The 13,995-nt window shown below is 38.7% G+C and overlaps 3 protein-coding genes across 7 annotated transcripts; 2 read left to right on the top strand and 1 right to left on the bottom strand.

Moving 5' to 3' along the window:
• The first annotated feature begins 273 nt into the window (after nt 1-273).
• On the top strand, nt 274-3,760 carry LOC137739701 (serine/threonine protein phosphatase 2A 59 kDa regulatory subunit B' gamma isoform). Its single transcript, XM_068479375.2, has 2 exons — nt 274-2,148; nt 2,978-3,760. The coding sequence occupies exons 1-2, from the start codon at nt 922-924 to the stop codon at nt 3,365-3,367; spliced, it is 1,617 nt and encodes a 538-aa protein (XP_068335476.2). The 5' UTR covers nt 274-921; the 3' UTR covers nt 3,368-3,760.
• A 167-nt stretch (nt 3,761-3,927) lies between these two features.
• LOC148694136 (RmlC-like cupins superfamily protein) lies at nt 3,928-5,185 on the bottom strand. 2 transcript variants are annotated; one of them, XM_088699572.1, is made up of 2 exons: nt 5,064-5,185; nt 3,928-4,505 (listed from the first exon to the last, which is right to left on the bottom strand). In XM_088699572.1, exon 2 carries the CDS (start codon nt 4,480-4,482, stop codon nt 4,045-4,047), a length of 438 nt encoding a protein of 145 aa, XP_088555698.1. In that variant the 5' UTR covers nt 4,483-4,505; nt 5,064-5,185; the 3' UTR covers nt 3,928-4,044. The 2 variants fall into 2 exon arrangements, with proteins under 2 accessions (XP_088555698.1, XP_088555697.1); XM_088699571.1 differs by having other exon boundaries at nt 3,928-4,502; nt 5,064-5,178.
• A 105-nt stretch (nt 5,186-5,290) lies between these two features.
• On the top strand, nt 5,291-10,367 carry LOC137739627 (Lycopene beta/epsilon cyclase protein). 4 transcript variants are annotated; one of them, XM_068479264.2, is made up of 18 exons: nt 5,291-5,592; nt 6,091-6,208; nt 6,307-6,494; nt 6,582-6,689; nt 6,877-6,941; nt 7,072-7,177; nt 7,445-7,528; nt 7,815-7,961; nt 8,048-8,176; nt 8,460-8,527; nt 8,690-8,723; nt 8,810-8,894; nt 9,008-9,075; nt 9,172-9,285; nt 9,362-9,397; nt 9,507-9,593; nt 9,713-9,804; nt 9,883-10,367. In XM_068479264.2, exons 1-18 carry the CDS (start codon nt 5,455-5,457, stop codon nt 9,977-9,979), a joined length of 1,764 nt encoding a protein of 587 aa, XP_068335365.2. In that variant the 5' UTR covers nt 5,291-5,454; the 3' UTR covers nt 9,980-10,367. The 4 variants fall into 4 exon arrangements, with proteins under 4 accessions (XP_068335365.2, XP_068335364.2, XP_088555696.1 ...); XM_068479263.2 differs by having other exon boundaries at nt 5,328-5,592; nt 9,692-9,804; XM_088699570.1 differs by having other exon boundaries at nt 5,328-5,592; nt 6,072-6,208.
• Nucleotides 10,368-13,995: the final 3,628 nt, after the last annotated feature.

Raw genomic sequence — 13,995 nt, 5'->3', positions numbered from 1 at the left:
ATTTTTAGACCTAAATATAATTGAAATTATTTAAAATATATAGCAAATATTTAAATGTAAATTAATTTCAATTAATCTGAAGTAGTTCAAATCTGAGTATCTTAATTAAAAGTTTCAAAAACTTAATCAAAAACTCAAAAAACATAAATGTTTAGCCTATAAAAGTCTAAAATAAGCATCTAATTCTAATTTTTTCTAAAATTAAAATAAAATACAGGTTAAACGGTTAAAGGGCGTTTGTGTAAATAGCAACTCTCCCAATTTCCTTGTTTTGCTTCCGCTTTCGTTTTCTCCATCGGCAGTTTGAAACAACGATGAAAGCAAAGTTGGGGTTTTTTTTTTTTTTTTTTTTTTTTCTCTTCACGGAGAGGAGCTTACATTTTGCAGAGAAATGTTGAGGCTCCGCTGTATTTATATCTAACCAGACAATTTTCTTTCCCTTTTTTCATTTTTTTTTTTTTTTTTTTAAACTATGATTCTTTTGGCTTTACCCTTTTGCCTGTCTCTCTTCAAATTGTGGGGTTTTATCAGCTGAAGACCTGACTTCCAGACTTGCGGCTCGGATTTTTCCAGGTCTTCCTTCACATTTTCTCGCGTTTTTTCGCACTTTCTCGGATCCCTTTGCTTACGCAGTCAATGTAAGTCGATTTTTCTTGCGTATCTCTTCAATCTGTTCAAAACCCACAATTTTTTCCCTTCAATTTGAATTCTTTGTCCGGAATTATGAGGATTTCGTGCCCGGATGAATCGTCTAGGGCAAGGGCATGTTCCTCTGATAGCGTTTTTGTTTCTGTTCATAAATTGTGACCTTTCGTGTGGATTGGATTGTTGGATTTTGGGAATGCCAATGATTTGAATTCGGTTCTGAGCTAGAAAGCTCGATTAGTATTTACAGAAGTTTAGGGTCAAAGTTTTGTAGATATGATAAAAAATATATGGGGTAAAATACCTCGGAAACCCTCGAAATCATCGCAAAGCGATTCGTATCGTGACGGAGGGGCAAATGGGAATGGCCCAAATTCATCCCACAGCTCAAAATCGAGCTCATCTTCGTCGAATTTGGGTTCGGGCAATTCTCGTTCGAGCAATGGGGTTCTTACCGCGCACTCTTCAGGCGGTGTTAAATCGAATCACTCAAAGAAATCAGCTCCCCTTGCAACTCAAGCAGGTCCTTTGTTGTCAGCGGGTGCATACGAGGCTCTGCCGAGCTTCAAGGATGTTCCAAGTTCAGAAAGGCAGAATTATTTTATTAAGAAGTTGAATATGTGTTGTGTGGTTTTTGAATTTAATGATCCCTCGAAGAATCTCAAGGAGAAGGACGTCAAGAGGCAAACTTTGCTTGAACTTGTAGATTACATTTCATCAGTAACATCGAAGTTCAATGAGGTTGCAATGCAAGAGATTACAAAGATGGTGGCGACCAATCTGTTTCGTACATTTTCGTCTTCCAATCTTGATAACAAGGGTCCTGAAATTTATGACCAAGACGAGGAGGACCAAATGTTGGAACCAGCTTGGCCTCATCTGCAGATTGTGTATGAATGTCTATTAAGATTCGTGGCTTCTCCAGAGACCGATGCCAAGCTAGCTAAAAGATATATTGATCATTCGTTTGTGTTGAAGTTGCTTGATTTGTTTAACTCTGAGGACCAAAGAGAGAGGGAATACTTAAAGATGATTCTCCATCGCATTTATGGGAAGTTCATGGTGCATCGACCGTTCATTAGGAAATCCATCAACAACATCTTCTTTTGGTTTATTTTTGAGACTGAGAAGCACAATGGGATTGCGGAATTGCTTGAAATCTTAGGCAGCATAATCAATGGTTTTGCTTTGCCTTTGAAGGAAGAGCACAAGCTGTTCCTTGTTCGTGCCTTGATTCCTCTTCACAAGCCCAAGTGTGTATCTATGTACCATCAGCAACTCTCATATTGCATTAGTCAGTTTGTGGAGAAAGATGCCAAGCTGGCAGATACAGTGATTCGAGGACTGCTGAAGTATTGGCCCATAACGAATAGTTCAAAGGAAGTTATGTTCCTTGGTGAATTGGAAGAGGTTCTGGAAGCTACACAGCCATCAGAATTTCAGCGCTGCATGGTCCCCTTATTCCGTCAAATTGGTAACTGCCTAAACAGCTCACATTTTCAGGTACTTTTCAAATAATACTTCTGATGGCTGTCCATTTTCAATGTCTTTCTTCCAGCGTAATGTTTCTCAACATGATGAATTTTATTGATTCTCATACGGTTGCCCTTTGAACTGGTCACCCAGTTGGTTTTGTGAGATGTACTAGATATGTTAAAGCTTGAGGCTTTTGATTTTTTTTGGAGATTTTTTTCTTCAACAAATCTGTAAATTTCTGTGTCTTTCATTTCAAATCAAGTTTTTGCATACTTGTTCACGAAATCGCTTTGCATTTTTTATCTGCACCACTTGGTTGAGTGACAATTATAGAATTCCCGTTATCAGAACTGTTGGGTTACTTCAGATTGTGGTTCAGGTTCATTGGAACCGGGGTGATGTGCTAGTTGTCAAAATTGGTTTAGATGGGTTGTCCAAGTTACACCTAAGTATAATGGTGCATTAATGAACAACTTCATATTTGCTTTACAAAGTAGTGTAAGTTGAGATTTCCCTTGAGTTGGAGAGCAATATGGGTTCTGAATGGCGGTGGAAGTTTAGAAATCATTTGAGTTGAGAACTTTAGGTGTCATTTGTTGGTAAGTTTTGCTGGCGCACAGTAGGTTGATGGTGAAGAATTTCTGCTGTTCATGGTAGTCTCTGTGAATTTCTGATTTAAGTACCTTTTCTTACGTAGATACAATTTGGTATTTACTATTTAGGAAACTGGACAGCAAATGGTTTTGGTGTGCAAGATTTGGTATATATATATGGTTCATTACAATGATCTGAAATTTGGATTGTCACTTTAGTTTTACTTGATGTGAAGTTGTCTTAACTTGCTTTCCACTGGCAGGTAGCTGAACGTGCATTGTTTTTGTGGAATAACGATCACATAAGAAATTTGATCACACAGAATCGCCAAGTGATTCTGCCAATAATCTTCCCAGCCCTGGAGAAAAACACACGGAGTCATTGGAATCAAGCTGTTCAGAGTTTGACACTGAATGTGAAAACGATATTCTCAGATGTTGATCAAGAACTCTTTGATGAGTGCTTGGTTGGCTTCCAAGAAGATGAATCCAAAGAGAAAGAAACACAGGAGAAACGTGAGTCAACGTGGAAACGCTTAGAAGATGTGGCTGCCTCCAAGGCTTTGGGCAATGAGGCTGTGCTTGTCTCAAGATTTACTTCCTCCGTTGCCATTGCTACTAACCCAAAACCACGGGCTTCTTCAGGTAGTTGAGTTGAGGCCCTCGCGACTCACAAATTCTGTTTTCCCTAATTAGTCATAATCGGAGGAAAGAGTGTTGTACCCTCTACAGCCATGGAGGTGTGTGTAATATAAAGAATTTGTTATAGGGATGAGTGATTATTACTTGTTAGATTGATGATCAAATTTGTTGTATAATGGTGAGAAAAGTTTACATTTTTCTGTTTCTGTTTCTGTTTCAACTTTCAACCAAAGCAATGTATTCTGTCTCTCGGAAATGTTTCCGTAGTCCAGTGCTTGACACCGTCCCGGCTTACGGATTGCATTCTTAGAGCCGTAAGCTTGATACTTGTTTAGGAAATTTGTACTTCATCATGCCAGAAATGGTAGATTTTGTTGTTCAATAAGAAATTATTCTATCCCGGATCTTCGATGCTGTGGTTTCTCCTTTCTATTCTCTTTAACTACGCTTCGCACCAAAGGTATGGCGGAGATTTGCGACCCAAATGTTGTCCTCGGCGAAGCATGGCTTTGTGCTTCAGGGATTACCAGAAGATGGGTCTGTCAAAAATCTTGTTTAAGCAGTCGCAAACTTGATGCAGAAAAAATGTTTGCAGTTCATGTGAAAATAGTATCAAATACGAACTTGAAGTCTACTAATCTAGTCCAAAGAGCGTACATATCATGTTGAAATACAAAATTCAACAATACTAATCATCGCCATAGGCTCGGAAACTGTAACGCTCTTGGTAAGGACCATTGAACCAGAGGTCAGCCTCCAGCCACTTGGGATAACGAACAAGATCTCCTGCCACAAATTGCATGTACTGCTGGCTGCCTTCAGGCACGACTCTCACCTCTCCTTCCTCAATGTAAACCAGCTGGTCCACCTGCCAGTCCCACGGCAGCTTGCACTTACCCGTCTTCCACATTGACCATCTCGAGACTCCAAGCTCTGCTAGTCTCTCCTGTGACACCCTTCTTTCCACTCTTACTTGGTACAGTTCCTCCAGAGGTTTCTCTATTCGCATTGCCTTCACTGTCATACCGCGAGGTTGTGCATTAGCACTACTCCGCTCGCTCCAATCTCTGCCACTTCTGCTGAATGAGAGTGAGCTGAAAGTTGGGGCCATGATCACACTTGCCATGTCTTATCTGCCTTGATTGCCTGCTAACAATGCGGCATTGCACAATTAATCAACAAAGGCAAACCAACAAGATGATATCTCGATCTAACGTAATCGCTCTGGATAGCCAAATCCCAAATCCCAAATGCAAAGAGAGTACAAGTAGGCAATATGCTGCTTCTTGGTGGTCTCAAAATCTCACATTTTCCCCAGAAATTCTATGTCGTCGACTAATTGTAGCAATCATTAACAGCTCCAAAACATTCTATTAGAAAGTGAGCATCCAACGCAAAATCAATTGGCAACGTGAGGAGACGCTCAAATTTAAACTATTATGTAATGCTTACTCTCCGATGATGATTCACGCTCTCAACACGCACCACACAGAATGACAGAAATCAGATATTTGGACTAAAATCCCTAATCCCTAATCCATATTTCAAACAAATTATACAACTTTGATTCTCAAGATTTGTTTTTTCTTCTTTTTTCTTCCAAATTAAGTGAAACCCAGTAAGCAAAAAACTCCATCCAATAGAACAAAACCCAGAAACAGCATAATTTGGAAATTAAATTCAGATGAGAAAGTTATGGGATTTTACCTGTTGAGATGCAACCTTCAAATTCGGAGGAGAAGAGTGAGAGACTAAGCAGGAAGAGCTCTGAAACTAAAACCCCAACCCCTCCTCCAAGGTTTATCCAATACCCCAATTATTTTGCAAGGACTTTGATTCGGTCACACACCCGTGACCAACTTTTCCTCACCCGCACCTACCCGCAGATTTGACCGGGAACTGGCTAGTTCAGTTTCCTTTCCTTTTTCTTTTTCGAGAAATGAAAAGTGAAAGAAGTTGGTTTGGTCGTTATTTGTGAACGTGTCGAGTCCTGGGACGGATACATTTCTGGGGCTTCAGACGACTTTAGATATGACATGCTTTTAGCGTCAGATGCGGAAGTGAGAGGAGTTGGTTCTGTACGTAGTTTTCAGGAGTGATGGTGGTGCTTCAGCTTCAATCCGTCAATGGGTTCTTTCAGAGCACAAAGGAGGGCCCACTACTTGCTCAGAGAAGAAGTGCAAGAGCTCGAAGATGCCTCTGCTTGCAGACTCAGGCCCCTCCCTCCAGAACTCAGGTACCCCTTGTATTTAAGTTCCAAATTTCGTTTCTTTGTTTTGCGTATGTTAGTTCGGGTACGGAACTGACGTCTGTTCTTTATTAAACGATAGACTGTGAATATGTCATCGCTAATCTGTCGATATTATTGTCACGAACAAAATATATTGACATATTTTTGGTAAGGACACTGCTTGAATGAGTCATGCCTCGTTCCTGCAAATCACAGTTTGAAACATTGACTAGTAATTCATCAAAAACACGTAAAGAGAATTTTTTGCACGCATATCAAATTGGAATTGGCATAAACGTACAAATTCCTATTTCATAGGGAAGGAGCCAAAAAAATCTTCTTCGATAATATCTACGCGCGTTTTGTTCTTTAATAAAGGGCGGACGTCCTGCACAGAGAATTTATGCACAGATTTTTCTCTTCTTGTTGTTTTGGAAGCTTGAATTGCATCATTGGATGGAAACTGAGTAAATGATTGTTTGAAGTTAATAATTTTGGGTGTAGAGGATAATGGAGAGTATATCAGTGAGTGGGGAAGTTGGTGGTGCTGGTGGATCATATTCATACAGTGCCTTGAAGAGGCTGGACCAAGTTTGGTCTACTATTTGCTCTGCTCAAACAGGTGGAGTGCGTGCTATTTCATCAGTTTTCTCGTATTTGATTGTGATAAATGTATGCGAAATTGGTGAAATGTTGGTGATTTTGACATGTATCCTGTAGTTGTGGAAGAACCACAGAAAGTGGTTTCGAGCATTCCTGGACTCTTTAGCAATTCTGATCTGGCTAACAAAGCGGTTGATACATTTGATGTGTTAATCTGTGGTGGAACTTTGGGAATCTTCATTGCTACAGCCTTGTGCGCCAAAGGTCTTCGAGTAGGGATTGTCGAAAAAAATGTGCTAAAGGGGGTAAGAAATTGTACTGTGAAGTTTATTTTGGAATATAATGTACTGTATTATGATTTGCTTATGGATATTTTGGTGATCAATGATCAGAGGGAACAGGAATGGAATATCTCAAGGAAAGAGCTCATGGAACTTGTAGAAATCGGAGTTCTGTTAGAAGGTGACATTGAACAAGTTACTGCGGCTAAATTCAACCCTGTAAGTTCTTTGACTACAATACATTTCTAACGGTTTGTAAGATCAACTAAATTTAAGAGGGGTTCATCCCTACCTAAACAGTGCTTATTTTATGAGTAGTATGCCGGAGGTTGTATTACACAATCAACTTTCATACTATGTGGTTTATTTATGTCAACTATTTCTTCGCATTTGATGTACTGATCAGAACAGATGCGGCTTTGAGGGGAAGGGTGATATCTGGGTTGACGATATTCTCAATCTTGGTGTTTCGTGAGTTCTCTTCTTCCTGTAAATTGCATTAGTTTTTTTTATAGCGATAGAATTATGAGCAATGACAGGAAAAGAATGATGGTTCTGCAACTCAAAACTTTACTCTGAATCGCCCTTTCTATAATCACAGGCCAGCGAAGCTTATAGAGGTTGTGAAGAATCGTTTTACTTCTCTAGGTGGAGTCATGTTTGAAGGCTACAGTGTGTCCAGCATCAGCATTTATGAAGATGCAGCTGTGAGTTTCTAACAAATTCCATATAGTTCGTTCTAGTACGTTAAATTTTACGAGTTGTATCTTACAAGAAAGGCCAACCATGGTTCTTACAAACTATCTAAATTATGCTAGTAACCTGTTAAAACACAAAGGATTAAAATTGTCATGAAATATTGTACTATTATTTGTGAGGTTGCATGTATTTTGACAATTGCATAAGCACATAAGATATTTGAAGATTAACGAGCTAATGACTAGCATGAATTCCTCTTGCAATTTTCTCAACAGGTCTTACAACTCAATGAGGAAAAGATTTTGTCGTCTCGCCTCATAATTGATGCAATGGGGAATTTCTCTCCAATTGTAAAACAGGTCGGTTTTCTATGTTTCTGCATAATTGGAGTATGAGTGCATTTTTTAAATAAGAAACTAATCCTTAGAGTTTGAAGATTGTAAAAGTATAAACACATAACCGCTTCACTGTTAGTTATATTTATAGAAAGAATGATGACCTAATCACAATTTCTTGATCCTCATGTATCAATGTACCAACAGTTTTTATTCTTGTGTCTATTTGATGTCAAACTTAGGTAGCAGATTATAATGCATACGGACAATCCGGGCTAAAATTGAATCTCATTGATGGCTTAATTGGCAGATAAGATCCGGAAGGAAGCCAGATGGAGTTTGCGTTGTTGTTGGATCCTGTGCTCGTGGATTTACAAATAACTCTACCAGTGATGTTATATATAGCAGTTCATTGGCAAGGAAGGTCGGGAGCTCAGAAGCCCAACTCTTTTGGGAGGTAACTTGATTTTGTGGTTGGTAGCTTGTAATGTCAAGAGGAGATGTTTTGCTTATCAGATTCAAGTCTATCTAAACATTTCACAGGCATTTCCAGCTGGTTCTGGTCCTACAGATCGCACAACTTATATGTTCACTTATCTTGCTCCTCAACCCCAATCGCCAAAGATAGAGGAACTGTTAGAAGAATATTGGAAATTGATGCCAGAGTATCAGGTTAGTTCGTCCTCGTGTCTCTTATCCAAGATCTTGAGCATTGCACTTCCGATAATTGTCTCGCATCTCTAAACATTCATAGGGCATCACATGGAACTTATGTGTTCAAAGAACTAAATATCCCTAGTGTTATTCGGTTCTAATCCAGCCTCTCGAGCTTAGAGAACCCTCCAGATGAGGCCTGATGCAATTCCATTCTAGACATTAAAATAGCGTTCCAGTTCAGATGCTATTTCATTTCACCTTATAGCTCAAGTTTTAACCACGCACAAATAATTTGTAGGAAGTCTCTCTTGATGACTTGGAGATACAGAGGGTGCTATATGGTATTTTTCCTACATATCGTGACAGGTAAATTGTAATAATGCAAACTATTGTTTGAACTGCAACGAGCTTTTGTTCACATTCCAAAGAAGCGAAATATTCTCGTACTTCTCTCAAGTTAGAATACACTCGATTAATTTTTGTATCTGACACCTTTCAATTCTTAACTGGGGACGACGAACTTGACAGCCCGCTGCCAGCAGCTTTTAATCGGGTTTTACAGGTGGTAACTTATATCCTTACAAAACCACCTATAGATTATGGTAGAATACCAAAAGGGGAAAGTGTGATAAAATGATTCTCATGCAGTTTGGTGATGCTAGCGGAATACAATCACCCGTTTCATTTGGCGGTTTCGGAAGCTTGACTAGGCACCTCAACAGGTTGTCAAACGGTATGCATTTACATGGGAGCTTTGTTTATTTTGTGTCCAAAAAATGATAACCTGTGCAAATTTTAGTACGAGATTAAACTTAATAGGATCCATCTTTTTTCATTGGTGAAAAGGAATATATGAAGCAATGAGCGACAATCTTCTTGACTCGTACAACTTGTCGCTTCTGAACCCTTACATGGTTGGTGTCTTTGATGATCACTGGCAAAGCAGTAACCCTGGATTTTTCTTTCTTCTCATGATTATCTGATTTTGATTCAATATCTGTTTAGTGCAGCCCAACTTAAGTTCTTCATGGTTGTTTCAAAGAGCAATGTCTGCAAAGAAAGAGTCTAATGTTCCGCCAGATTTCATCAATGAGCTCCTTTACACCAATTTTCAAAGCATGCAGGTAGGACTGTCCATATGGAACACAGTTGAGTAAGTTTTTTTTGTGTTATTAAATTTTCTTTGCTTGCTTTCTTCAGAGGCTCGGGGATCCAGTCCTAAGACCATTTCTTCAAGTAATTTTCTTTCCTTCTGATTTATTCATTTGATTTGAAATGGGAATCAAGTTGGCTGAACTTGATGTAGTGTGAGAGATTATAACTATATAAGCGTGTATTGCGACAGGATGTTGTACAATTTGGACCTCTTGCCAAGACATTAGGCCTAGTCATGTTAACTAAACCTCAAATCATTCCATCAATCTTCAAGCAGGTAATCAATGAGTTAAGAACTCCTGTTTTTCGTTTTTGATGTGATAATGCGTAAACCAAATTCCTCTATACAACTCGGTAAGCAGTCTCAGTTATCAGGTAGAATTCCTCGTGTTTCAGGTTGGAATTCCTGTGCTTCTTGACTGGTCTGGACATTTTTCCATGCTGGGGTACTACACGTTTCTCTCAACTTTTGCTGACCCTGTAGTAAGGTAAATAATTATCGATGGTCATGGTAAATATGTTAGCAGAATGTATATCTCACTGTCACTTGTTGCATATTTCACAAGGTCTTTTTTGAGTACACTTCCCACCCAGGCGAAGTACGAGTGGAAGCGACGTCTTGAGGCTTGGAAATATGGCGCAGGTTTAGATTACAAGTCATGAGGAACGGGAAACAGTGAGCAGCTGCATTTGGACGAGTACCTGGTTTCTTCAGTTCGGAGGGCCGGCCACGAAAAGGGGGGGACAGATTCCTGCCAAAAATCTGCTAATATATTCGGCCGGAAACAACAACCGGGCGTGGAAAAAAGAAGACTGAAAATTAATAGACACATTATTCACACTGACTGTAATGTACTCAATCACGTGTTGAATAATTCCCGTATTCATATCAAATAAGAGTATTTAACCGGCATGACTGTGAGTTTTGTGAGACTCATATGATCGGAGGGAGAGAGAGGAAGTGGGAGAGAGCTGGTTTTTATTTTTATTTTTAATTCATTTCTTTATTTTATTGCTTGAAGTCTTTTAATACTATTGTTTTTTCCTTATATTTTATTCTCCTCCTCCTCCTTTCCTTCTTCCGCTTAAAAAGACTTTTATTTTAAATCTAAATCATAATACTAAGCATGGGGGTTGAGTGACATTGAGAAAGAGGATGACAAGAACGATCTCATACTAGACTCAAATGATTGTGGTCGGTAGCTTAGGACACGATATATTTTTATTTTTCTTAGATCAGAAGAGTGTTATAACATGAGAATTTTGGGATCTTTTGATCTATAATTCTTGCTCCGTCACTTGTTTATTGGTGTGGGTTACTAGCTACCTCACTTATAATTAGAGTATAGAAAATTTGCAATAAGTTCTTTAGGCTTACTAAAATTATGGACCTTAATTATGGATAAGTTGAATTATATAGGTATTTATATAAGATCAATTTCATATTGTTAAAACTTGAACGTCGAAACAAGAAGATGGTCAAGTGTAGCGGCTACTTTTGAATAAACTATAAGGGAATGTTTTTTTTCCATCCCCATCCCCATCCACATCCATTGACAAGACCATTATAGCATTCTTCTTCTCGCACAGCAAGCACATAAACAAATATCTCCTCTTTCAGTCTTTCTTGCTTGAGGAAAGAAGATTCTGTCTTTTGCATTATTACCGTAAGTAATTAAAAAAGTAGAAAAATATTCCACACACAATCGTCATTGTTTCAAGAAAATTAATGATTGTTATCTACTTAGAATCTTAAATATTATCGAGAAATCAAGTCGCCGAAACGTATATTAGATAGATAGCTCAAGTGGTTAAGAGTGTATTCACATACACACTCAACAAGGTCTTGTGTTCGAGTTTTCCCTCCCTCGTATCTCTAGGGTTTTGTTTACTCACATGTTCTAAGTCGCTCAACAAGGTCTGGGAAGGCATGCCTTCTTTCACATGCACACAGATATACATACATACATACAAGTATATATAAATCCAGTAATAGGGTTACTGAGGTTTTACATATCAATTCCCAAATCCACAAGCCTAATAGTTGGTGGTGGGACGACAAGCATTTGCTAGATTACTCTTTTGACTTGAAATCCATCATGTTAGGCTATTTTCAACTACGTAATAATTTGCTCAACTAAAAAATTAGTGCAAATTTTACACGCGCACATACAACAGATTCAAATTAGACATTCATAAAGGCTCTGGTAGGGATGCCTTATGCGTAGCCAGTTGGCGGTGCACTTACACACCGTGGACCACACCCACCTCCCACAGGCTGCCTCACCTTAGCTATTCTTCCATCTGCATTTAATCAAGTCCAAAGAGTCCAGCAAATTTCTATATTCATGGTTTAGAAGATAATTAAATTAAATTCCGGAAATTTTGAAAACTAGCCCAAATTTGAACATGTTTAAGACTAAAAGTTATAACCTAGTTTTCGGCTAGAGGCTCGAGCATTGATCAAGGGGTCTCAAGAAAGCTCGAGCATCGGTGTCAATTATATGTTAAATATAAATTAAGAAAATATACTTCTACATTCATGGTTAGGACATAGTTAAGTTTGGAAAAATTTGAACATGTTGAACACTTTTAACCTAGTTCATCGGTTTTCAGGGAGGTTCGAGCACTGACCGAGGGGTCTCAAGAGGGCTCGAGCATTGGTGTCAAATATATTTTGAAGATCGAAAACATTAGACATTCATATCGGATTCCAAATTTGAGATCTCAAAAGTACTACTATGACAAGTTGGCAAGGCTATAAATAGATAACCCTCAACTGCATTTGGTGCACCTGAGTTCTGTAGGGTTTGTGGACCCTGAACAGTCAACATATATTCCATGAGATCTGCACAAGGAGGGGGTAAGTAAGGGATATCCTCTTCTTAATTGTATGGTAGTTGCATGGAGTAATGGGTATTTACACTCTGCATTCAAATTTGGGTTCTAAAGCTCAGAAACAGCCAGCAGTACAGCATGCACACTCAATTAGATACCATTCCCAGTTTATTATGTGTACCTTATTACTCGTCACTATCTGATCATCACTTAATACTGTGAGAGTGATGAGCAACTAAACCTCATTCAGAAAACTCAACCAACTAGTTCTCATGGACTCGGAGATACTAGCAGATGAGCATACATTTTGTGTGTGTGAACAATTTTATTTTATTTTTTGTTTTTTATTAAGGAGTGTGATTAACTTTTAAAATTTTAAAAAGAGTATGAAATAATGATGATGAGACAGTTTCTCTTAATATTACATAATTAATGTATTGTCTTCCTTATGTAAATATTATGTATCAAAAGTGAGAGTAAAATAGGAAAAATAGGAATATGATTGTCATTTTCTAAAAAAAGTAAGGGTAAAATAGGAAAAATAGAGATATGATTGTCATTTTCTGAAAAGATACAAAATTACTGTTTTGCCCTCCTCATGTCAATATTGTGTATCAAAAGTGAGGGCAAAATAGGAAAAAATGGGGGTAAAAATTTGACAATGAGGGTTCTCTTAATAGAATAGATATGATGATAAAGCTCTATTATGTCATATCATCTTGTGTTAGATCCCACATTACCCAGGGGAGTGTATCTTCTATGCCTTATATGTACATGCCCACCTCCATATAGCACGATGCATTTTTGGAGCTCACTGACTTCGGATTTCATCGGAACTCCGAAGTTAAGCGAGTTTGCGCGAGAGCAATCCTAGGATGGGTGACCCACTGGGAAGTTCTCGTGTGAGTTCCCAGAAACAAAACTGTGAGAGTGTGGTCAGGGCCCAAAGCAGACAATATCGTGCTACGGCGGAGTTGAGCCTGGGATGTGGTGGAGCCCGGGTCAGGATGTGACAATTTGGTATCAGAGCCAATCCCTGATCGGAAGTGTGCTGACGAGGACGTTAGGCCCTTAAGGGGGTGGATTGTTAGATCCCACATCGCCCAGGGGAGTGGATCCTCTATGCTTTATATGTACATGCTCACCTCAATATAACACGAGGCCTTTTGAGAGCTAACTGGTTTCGGATTCCATCGGAACTCCGAAGTTAAGCGAGTTTGCACGAGAGCATTCCCAGGATGGGTGACCCACTGGGAAGTTCTCGTGTGAGTTCCTAGAAACAAAACCGTGAGGGCGTGGTCGGGGCCCAAAGCGGACAATATCGTGCTATGGCGGAGCCGAGCCCGGTTGTAGTGGAGGCGGGGTCGGGATGTGACATCTTGTATTTTGTGCATATGCTCAATTTCCAACCGTGATCATGGCATATATGCATACATATATATATATACATACATACATATATATATATACATACATACGTATATATTGATTTTCACACTCTAATTTTCTCTTATTGTATTCGTATCATTATTTTGTCTTAAAATTCTTTGATTTATTAAGCACAAACACTAGAAAATAAGTAGTAGAATGATAGAAGAGTGTGCAAATCACAATATATCACTACAATAATACGCTTGCTTTATGTATGAAGCCTTATTTCTGTTGTGGTGCAATTACCAAGAAAAATCCAGAAGATTAAATAAGATGGAAATTTGAATAGTTTATATTTAGATAGGTGTGGGAGTCACTGCAGTAGTCTGGAGTCTCAAAGATGAAAGAAACTGTGAAACCAAATACTTCTCATGCATCAGATTTTGGCAGGCCAAAGCACATGCATGCAT

The sequence above is a fragment of the Pyrus communis genome, chromosome 9 (genome assembly GCF_041283825.1).
Source record: "Pyrus communis isolate YQ-2024b chromosome 9, ASM4128382v1, whole genome shotgun sequence".
Lineage (NCBI taxonomy): Eukaryota > Viridiplantae > Streptophyta > Magnoliopsida > Rosales > Rosaceae > Pyrus > Pyrus communis.
This window is presented reverse-complemented; position numbering and strand designations above follow the sequence as displayed.

Bases quoted from the DNA above. Each gene is read 5' to 3' on its own strand.
- LOC148694136 (XM_088699572.1), bottom strand. From the start codon at position 4,482: ATGGCAAGTGTGATCATGGCCCCAACTTTCAGCTCACTCTCATTCAGC.
- LOC137739701 (XM_068479375.2), top strand. From the start codon at position 922: ATGATAAAAAATATATGGGGTAAAATACCTCGGAAACCCTCGAAATCA. The intron at 2,149-2,977 runs GTACTTTTCAAA...TTCCACTGGCAG, and splicing joins TAAACAGCTCACATTTTCAG to GTAGCTGAACGTGCATTGTT.
- LOC137739627 (XM_068479263.2), top strand. From the start codon at position 5,455: ATGGTGGTGCTTCAGCTTCAATCCGTCAATGGGTTCTTTCAGAGCACA. The intron at 5,593-6,090 runs GTACCCCTTGTA...TTTTGGGTGTAG, and splicing joins CCCCTCCCTCCAGAACTCAG to AGGATAATGGAGAGTATATC. The intron at 6,942-7,071 runs GTGAGTTCTCTT...CTATAATCACAG, and splicing joins ATTCTCAATCTTGGTGTTTC to GCCAGCGAAGCTTATAGAGG.